Source organism: Crinia signifera, chromosome 12 (genome assembly GCF_055691185.1).
Source record: "Crinia signifera chromosome 12, ASM5569118v1, whole genome shotgun sequence".
Lineage (NCBI taxonomy): Eukaryota > Metazoa > Chordata > Amphibia > Anura > Myobatrachidae > Crinia > Crinia signifera.
Window position 1 is genome coordinate 27,486,400 of NC_139228.1, and position 9,642 is coordinate 27,496,041.

The 9,642-nt window shown below is 46.6% G+C and overlaps 1 protein-coding gene across 1 annotated transcript; it reads right to left on the reverse strand.

Annotated features, from left to right (window-relative positions):
• Positions 1–243: 243 nt before the first annotated feature.
• On the reverse strand, positions 244–9,421 carry CRP (C-reactive protein). Its single transcript, XM_083166354.1, has 3 exons — positions 9,284–9,421; positions 8,066–8,163; positions 244–4,096 (listed from the first exon to the last, which is right to left on the reverse strand). Exons 2-3 carry the CDS (start codon positions 8,133–8,135, stop codon positions 3,423–3,425), a joined length of 744 nt encoding a protein of 247 aa, XP_083022480.1. The 5' UTR covers positions 8,136–8,163; positions 9,284–9,421; the 3' UTR covers positions 244–3,422.
• Between the last annotated feature and the right edge of the window lie 221 nt (positions 9,422–9,642).

The following is a 9,642-nucleotide window of genomic DNA, read 5'->3' on the forward strand; positions in this document are numbered from 1 at the left end:
ATGTTCCTACATAAATGATTTTATACAGTATCTCCCAAAGATTTATTGCGAGATTTTAAAAGAAATCCTGAAAAAAAATTTCCACTAATTATAACTAAATCATAACTTAATTTATACAAAAGCAGGTGAAAATTTAAATTTTCATTTACTTTTGTAGAATTTAAATGCCTTTCATTAACAAGAAACATACAACGAAAGCAGCGCTTATTTGGAGGTGATTTATTAAAAAAGTATTTTCACGTATAATTATTAAACATGATAAAACAGTTATAATATAAAACGGCTGGTCTATCAATGAATACATTTTTTTTCCTTTTAACTCCTTTTTCTAAACTCTTTTCCAGCTCAAAAAATACACAAGTGCTCCAGTGCAATGAATATTTAATAAGCTCATTAAATATTCACTGCGCTGAATTAAGGACCCAGCTTATTGGCTGGGTCCTAAATACCGTTTCAGACCCGATTTTTTTTTGCCAAAATACCGGGTCTGAAACGGGTAGGACCCTCCATTTTAACCGTTTTACAAACTTTTACGTTTTACAAACTTTTACTTTTACGGCTTTTGTAAAACGGTTAAGTGGTCCTGCACCTTTCAGACCGCACAGATTACCGTTTTAAAACGGTAAAAAATCGGCAAAATACCAGTTTTTAAGTGCGGTCTGAAAGGGGCATTAATAGTATTTCAGTGCAGTTTTTGTCCATTCACAACACTGAACCTGTTTTAACCTATAGAAAATAGTGGATGAAAAAAAAAACGGGTCTGAAACGGGTAGGACCCTGGTTTATTACCGTTTAGAAATATCAGTTCAATAGAACCGGTAAATTCACTCTGCACCTTACAGACTGCACAAATTACCGTTTTTAAACGGTAAAAAAAGGCAAAATACGGGGTAAAAAGTGCTGTCTGAAAGGGGCATTAGTGTGGCATATATTGCTCTTGCAGTAAAGCAAGAACAGTTAGTAGGTTTTTAAAAATTCAATATTATTGTGAATATCTAAACATGCATGTTATGGAAAAGGATTTTTGAAGGAATTTGTACTTATTCAGTGGAGCTCCACACTCCTTGCCCCGTAATCAGCATCCTCGGGTTTGCTACCAGCTGTGAGTGCTTTCACACTGGCAACCTTCTCCGGCGTGCAGGACCCGGGCCGCAGGGTGAAGGTCGGCTGGTAATCGTGCAACAGGATTTACGCGTTTCTCCATTAATTAACAACTTGTGTCATTGCATCAGATAAGACCACACCAGGCTGGTCTTATCTGGTCGCAGCGAAAATGTTGGTACCCCCATGGTCATTATGAGATTTATAAAGTGCATGGTCTTAGACCAATATTCTGGGGATCATGGGGTTAGCTGTGTTATACACAGAATTTGTTTATTTTATTTTCCTAGTATCTATATAAAAATCCAGCTTGAAAAAGTCTGTCCATAGCAGTAGAGAGTTGACCATCGATGTGCACCATTTATTGTACCAGTGGTGATTAACCGCAATATGCAATAGTATGAATACATCTATATATAGAAAACATTGATACTTAACCCACTGATTGTTATCCCTGCTCTATTACTCTTAGGGAGGTCAGACAATCAGAGTTGGGGGTTTGTGAATGACTTAGAGGAGGCTCCATCTCCCCATGCCATCAATTGCAGAGAGCCATTGGCCATCGCATTGTGTGTCTATTCACAAGAGACAGAAGGACTGGGGGTACGACCAGCAGCTCCTAGATCGCTGTACATGCCCCCACAGTGACGGAAATGGGTGGCGTGACTCGCCATGCCCCCCCCCATTTACAAGGCCAGGCCTCCCTTTATTGACCACTCTGAAGTCCTGAATTGAGGAGGTCAGTCATTCTGCTTGGTATACTATGTTGTGAATTCGCAACGGGTACCAATATTTTCTTCCTGCGCATGCGCATAATTGTTTATGGGCAAGTGCAGGTTTTCGCTGTGGGCGCCTTCGGAGACTTGCATAGTCTACGTGGTGCTTGCAGGAGGCGGGTAGGGGGCATTCGCATGTGAACGCCATGCATTTTCCCCATGCAAACAGGGGCGGCTACCTGGCTTCTGTGGGCGGGCAGCTGATATCATCGGATGTCATCTGCCCACCCTGTTCATGGAGCAGGGAGCCGCTAACCTCAATCGTCAGCGACCATCAAATGTCTTTGCCCACCCACACAAGGCTACAAATGGTGTATATGCAAATCATCCATTCTCAGCGCTGCAGAGAAATGAGCGAAGAGCGGGGTGCGGGTGCTTGCACGCATGGCGGTCAGCGTTACAAGGACTCGGTAAGCAGTGAGTTTCGCAGCTTACCGTGTAAACCAGAATGGCCTCCTTAATATCCAAGATGTTGGGAGGTATGCCATTGTTAGTCATTGTACACAACCACCTTCCTCTAAGTGCTCCTGAACATAGGGTGGTGGTTTCCACTAGTCTCACATCCACATTGTTTCCACTGTAGTGTTTTTACATTTAAATGACATATTGTTTGGAAATTGCTTTTGTCTCCATGTGTTCTCTTGTACATGGACCAGGGAGAAATACCCAGAAGAATATAACATTGTTTAAAGGAGGAAGCAACATAACAACTTGGGAACATAATTCAACAAAAAGGGGACGTATGGTTTTATTACATTTTATTATAATTTTGTACATATGATAAGTTGCCTTTTCACAACCTGCTCAAACCAAAAAAGGAGCGTTGGGTTGTTTACTCTTATTTTATCAACATTAGACCAACCTGTTTCAATCCCAACTTGTGTCCAACGTCGCATAAAACCAGCCATGTCCAGATCTCACTCTAGATACACTAGGATTACATTATGCAAATAATCTATTTATTTATATATAAGCCAGCAGAAAAGTTGCAGACATACAGTATAACATGCTCCAATTTACATATTCCGAAAGCACTAAAGTTCTACATATAACTGTCATGTTATATGCAAATTGGCAGGGCCGCCATTAAGGGGGTACTGTGGGCACAGCTGTCACGGGCTCGGCCACTCTAACAGAGAGGGAAGGGCCCAGGACACTCATTACGCCCACTGCAGTCATGCCACGACTGCATTCGACGATGCCCGCTGCTCCCAGAGTGCTTCTAGAGCACAGGCTTCTCCTTCACTTTGGACGCTGGTGGCCTTTTAAAATGCAGCACCATCTGGTGAGCCAATCAGAGCTTGCATCCCGGCAGCCACTCTGATTGGCTGCTGGACCGTGAGCTCTGATTGGCTCACATGTTTTAAATGGCTGTCAGCATCCGGAGGTGGAGGAGAAGACTGTGGTCCTATACAAACAGTTCTGGAGCAGTGGGATTCAGCGGGGGCTGTGCAAGGGGGGGGTCTGGGCTTCTCGCTCTTCTCCTCCACAGTAACCAGAAGAGCTGGGGACGGTGAGAGAGAGAGGGGGGGGGGGGACTAGAAATCATTTGTTGTTTATGTTACCATCAGAGCACTGTGTGTAGGAGGTTGCGGTCTGATACCAAGACTTGCACTGCAACTGAGGCAGGACAGAGATTCTACCTTTAATCTCATACTGCAGGGACCGCCATGAGATGACGTTTCCACTGACAGCCTTATCAAACATAGTCTTCTGTATGTCATCAGCCGACAAAACATTATCCCACATATTGACGTTACTCATTTCCCCAACAAATGATTGCTTCTCATCAAATTTTCCGCCAAATGTGTCTTGGTCTTGCCCCAATATTATACTTGTTTCTGACTGCAAAACAAACCCTTTATTACTGCACACCTTTCTAGGATACAATTTTCCATTGACCCAAAGCTGAACTTCCCCAGTAGCGGAGTCCCAGCTGGCACAGACGTGTGTCCAGTCTAGAGCGTGTACATCTGTAATAAATAAGAATTCTTCCTGGTTTACGTAAACAAAGTAAAGGTTTGGCGGAGTTGGGTAAATGAGAAAGGCGTTGTCTGCTCCGCGTGTAGCCAGTGAGAACAGGCCGTAGCCTCGCATTAGAGATGTGTAATATTGCAGGCAAACGGTGAGTTTGTTTAAGGTATTTTTCAGCTCCGGCTTCAGGATTACATATGAGCTGCCACTTTCCTCGGGAAAAAGGAAAACTTTTCCATTGAGATCTAGAAAAAAAATGTCATATTCAAAAACATTAGTCAGTAAATTTAGGCTGAGAACTTCTAACAAAAAGAAACATGCCTTGTAAACGATTGCCCCTTTAAAAAAAAAAAACACTTTAGAGTTTGGTCACTATCCCGAATGGCTGCCGAACTCGGGCTTCATTACATCCGGCCCATAGAGTAAATGCATTTGATGGGAACCATTCGGCGACTATGCAGTTGCTGAAGCCGTTTGCAAAGGGAAGCCGCACATGCGCATAATAGACCATGACCATGCACCTTCCCCCAAATATCGGAACGGGGACGATTTTGCCCCATTCCGAGGGAATCGGAATAACCCTCTAAATGCAATCAATGTACACATTAATTGTCAGGTGTGTGTGTCCCTCCCCCAAAAAACGTTAGGTGCCCGTTGTTATGAGGAAAACACATTTCTTGTTATGCCCTTGAAAATCAACAATTGCGTAGAATAATTCTTGCTAAATTAAACTCAAGCATAGCCAATACCCTAAGGTGTAAAATAATTTATATCTGTCCCCTGCCTTCGGAGTGGAGCTAGGTTGGTCTAAAACTGCAGCCTTGGGGAGATGTAGGAACTTTTAAAAGTGCTGTAGATGCAATGAAAAAGTTACAATAGGTGAAGGGAGTGCAGTTGCTATGGGGCCCAGAGCTGAGAGGGGCCACCCTCCCTGTCACAGTTACATGTGTTATATACAGGGTGTAGCTGCCATAGGTGCAGGGAGTGCAGCTGCTATGGGTCCAGAGCTGAGAGGGGCCACCCTCCCTGTCACAGTTACATGTGTTTTATACAGTGGTGTAACTGCCATAGGTGCAGGGAGTGCAGCTGCTATGGGGTCAGAGCTGGGAGGGGCCACCCTCCCTGTCACAGTTACATGTATTATATACTGGGGTGTAGCTACCATAGGTGCAGGGGGTACAGCTGCTATGGGGCCCAGAGCTGAGAAGGGCCACCTTCTCTGTCACAGTTACATGTGTTATATTGATGATACAGATACCATGGGTGCCGTTGCTATGGGGCCCAGAGCTGAGAGGGGCCACCTTCCATGTCACAGTTACATGTATAATATACAGGGGTGTAGCTAACATAGGTTCAGGGGATGCAGCTGCTATGGGGCCCAGAGGTCAAAGGTTAATGTTACATTTGTTCTAACTATATTTCATCATTAGGTGGTACACAGGGGCACTTACAAACTTTTGCCTTGAGCCAACAATATATGTAGTTACTAACCCTAGCCATTGCTCGTAATGTGGCTTTGATAATTGGCTCTTTGGAAATTCTGTATGAAGTCATTTCCAGAATTGTGATTCCAGATGGGAGGAGATTAATAGCATAGACAAATGCAGGGTGGGTTTCAGGTTGCCTGGAAACCCCCCTCTTCTTGGCAAGTGGCACAAGTGGTAAGTTTCCACCAAGTTTGCTGTGAGTGTGAATCTTTGCACTCAATCAGTGCACTGGACCAGAGAGCAGCTACCAGGAAGAAGAGACAGGTGCCTTACCATGAAGTGGGAGAATGTGAGCTTAGAAAGTGCAGTACTGGTTCTATAATGTTTGTGTATTAGCCTCTTCCTGACCGCTTACTTATCTTATTTAAATGTTTAATACAGCCTATGCTTTAGACCAGGGGTGGCCAACCGGTCAGAGGCAAAGAGCCGAAAAATATCGGTGGTCAAGCCAAAGAGCCAACATCATGCCGCGCGTGCCAAAAAGGGGTGTGATCGGGGGAGTGGCCAGGGACGTGGTCATATGACACAAGGGGAGTGGCCACATGACAAAACTTTATGCCCCTAGTGCCAGATATGCCCCCCACAGTGCCAAACATCATATGCCCCCCACAGTGCCAAACATCATATGCCCCCCACAGTGCCAAACATCATATGCCCCCCACAATGCCAAACATCATATTCCCCCCAGTGCCAATCATATGCCCCCCAGAATGCCAAACATCATATGCCCCCCACAGTGCCAGTCATATGCCCCCCACAGTGCCAAACATCATATGCCCCCACAATAACAAACATCATATGCCCCCCACAATGCCAAACATCATATGCCCCCACAATGCCAAACATCATATGCCCCCCACAGTGCCAAACATCATATGCCCCCCACAGTGCCAAACATCATATGCCCCCCACAGTGCCAAACATCATATGCCCCCCACAGTGCCAAACATTATATGCCCCCCACAGTGCCAAACATTATATGCCCCCCACAGTGCCAAACATTATATGCCCCCCACAGTGCCAAACATTATATGCCCCCCACAGTGCCAAACATTATATGCCCCCACAGTGCCAAACATTATATGCCCCCCACAGTGCCAAACATTATATGCCCCCACAGTGCCAAACATTATATGCCCCCACAGTGCCAAACATTATATGCCCCCCACAGTGCCAAACATCATATGCCCCCCACAGTGCCAAACATTATATGCCCCCCACAGTGCCAAACATCATATGCCCCCACAGTTAGGAAGCTGGGCCCTCCAGCACAGGTGTTGCCCACAGTGCAACACCTATGCTGGAGGGCCCAGCTTCCTAACTAAAAGCCCCACCTAGAGGGCCAGGAGGGCCCAACAAACAAATGAGCCACGGGCCAAGAAGGCCCGACTAATGCGCCCACAGGCCGGAAGGGCCTGAATGTGCCCACGGGCCTAGTGCCTGACACCCGGTGGTCTAGGGTGGATGGGGGGTAGGAGACCAAAGGCCCCTACCTGGTGTTGGGAGAGGCCGCTGGGGGGAGCTTCGTTAGCTCTTTTGCTTCCCACCCCCGCTGGCCTCTCCGGGAGCCATCTTCTTTGTTCTTCCAGAAGGCGCCGGAGATCTTCTGTCTTGATCCCGGCGTCTTCTGGCCTCTTCAGCGGCGCCGGAACTGTTCTCCCCGCCGCCGTCTTCTGCGCCGTCCTCCGGCGGCTTCTCGCCTCTTCAGGAGCGCTCCTGCGCTCCGCCGGCATGGAGACATCTCGCCCTCCCGCTGGCGTCTGATGTCAGACGCCGGGGGCGGGGTGGAAACGGCGCGGCGAGCGCTGATTGCCTCGCCGCGGCCATTTCCTATTGGCTGCCGATGCGGCGTTTTGAATTGGCAGCCGAATTGGCGCCAAATTCAAAACCCCGATGGGAGCCACAAATTTCAGCGTGGCGAGCCGCATGCGGCTCGCGAGCCGCGGGTTGGCCACCGCTGCTTTAGACCATCTATGGGGTTAAGGAGCCCATACACGCTCCGTTGTGTACGGCTCCGTTCTATACTATGCGATGCGCGCTCCCACGCATCACATAGTACGGTACAAAAAGTATGTGCTGCACATACTTTTTGTACTAGCTACACATCGTATCGGATCGCAGTGCATGCATAATGCATGCACAAGGCATGCGATCCGATACGATGTGTAGCTAGTACAAAAAGTATGTGCAGCACATACTTTTTGTACCGTACTATGTTATGCGCGGGAGCGCGCATCGCATAGTACAGAACGGAGCCGTACACAACGGAGCGTGTATGGGCTCCTTAACCCCATAGATGGTCTAAAGCATAGGCTGTATTAAACATTTAAATAAGATAAGTAAGCGGTCAGGAAGAGGCTATTACACAAACATTATAGAACCAGTACTGCACTTTCTAAGCTCACATTCTCCCACTTCATGGTAAGGCACCTTAGTACAGAACGGAGCCTCAAAACGGAGCGTGTGTGGGCTCCTTTAGATATGAATACTGTATTCCATACAGTATCCAGTGTAGAAAAAGACCATTGTTACATTAATGCCCTGGGTCATCACTAGATTATTCTACGGCTCCCCCAAACTCCGGCACTAGCTCCAATGTTCTGGGGAGATTGTGGACTGCATTTTGAACCCCCCCCCCCCCCTCTCGAAATCCTGCATTTGCTACTGACTCTGGTATATACTATAAACATGCACATACAGGATATGCCCTGATATGTGCGCACCTACCTTCTTTTGCCAACGATATGGTGAATAACACAAAGCACAGTACAAAAATGCCCATCGTTTTCAGAGACATAATGGCCTTAGATAATATGGATCCGCCCCTGGAAGTAAACAATGCATGGCCAATCAGCTGAGTATGCAATGCGTTCTAATTGCTGCATCAATGTATATCTTGCTTTTACAATATTATATATTGTTAATCTAACATAAATGGGTGAGATGTATCAAATATAGGAGAGGAATAAATTTGAGTCATTGCTCATGGATTCCAATCAACTTCTGTAGTTTACAGTGGCGTAACTACAAATTTTGCTTCCCCCTGCCAAAGAGTTTGTGCCCCCCCCCCCCGGGCTCCTCTCCAGCGTGTTCCCCCAGCGTGTGCCGTGATGACGTCACACGCATAACGGAGAAGCTGAAGCAGGAGAGAGGAAGAGAGACCAGCATACACTGCTGCTTCCCTTGGCTCCGACGCCCTAGCACGCCCGTCCGTCCGTCCGTCCCCATCCTGTACACAGTAGCCAATAGCCAGCTCTGTGTACAGCCAATTGAATCAGTGGGGGAATTTGTCGTTCCTGCCTTGGCCGCACCTGTGCTGTGGCTGACTTGCCTCCAGTGCTCAGCGAGTGGGCAGCGGCAGGCAGCAGCATGTCAATGCGTCAAGCGGGTGCCGGCGCCCACACAGACCACGCTGCGGCTTGCTCCCCCAAGCGGCTGCTGGGGCTACCTTACAGTAGTTACGCCATTGGTAGTTTATATATAACAGTCTGTATATTATACAGTATGTACAACAGACAAACAATGCAGGACTTACAGAAGTATCTTAGTTTTAACTATAAGCTTTATCCATACACAAAAACATTGTCTACAGGACAGTACATAGGTGCAGTGTTTTCCCATTAAGGATAATGGGGGAGATTGATCAGATCTTAGAGAGAGGTAAAGTACCAACCATTAAGCTCCCGTCATTTTGCAGGCTGTGTTTGAAAAATGACATCCGGTAATTGCTTGCTACTTTATCTCTCTCTCTCTCTCTCTCTCTCTCTCTCCAAGCTTTGATAGACCTCACCCAAATTGGACCATCACTTGTATTTCTAAATACCTCACTTGTACAGATGAAGGTGCCCCAGTCTTTGTCCCTGCCCGTACCCTGTATCATTGTGTGGGAGCGAGGGCTCTATCCAGGTGATTTGCTATGGGAATTATAACAATAAGAGTCGTTACCTGCTGTGATGTGCTGTATCCAGCAGCCGTGCTTATGTCCCCTCTTGTTAGCGCTTCCCTGTATCTGTACTCAGTTACTTAATACTTGGGGCAGGTTATACAGAACCAGTGACAGCCCATTTCCTGGACATTACAGGAGATGCTGTCCAGCGCACATTCCTGCTATAGCACTGCAGATTACTATGAGATTCTGATGCTACAGATGGAACAGATTAATGTGATTTATTAGTCTTATTCCTGACAGTAATTATGTATAAAGAATCAGCCCACTGTGATCTATTCTCCCTAGAGCTTCCTGTTTGGCAATACAGAACTTTTGGTATTGAGCAATCACTTTTTTCCACCTAATCTCGCCCCAC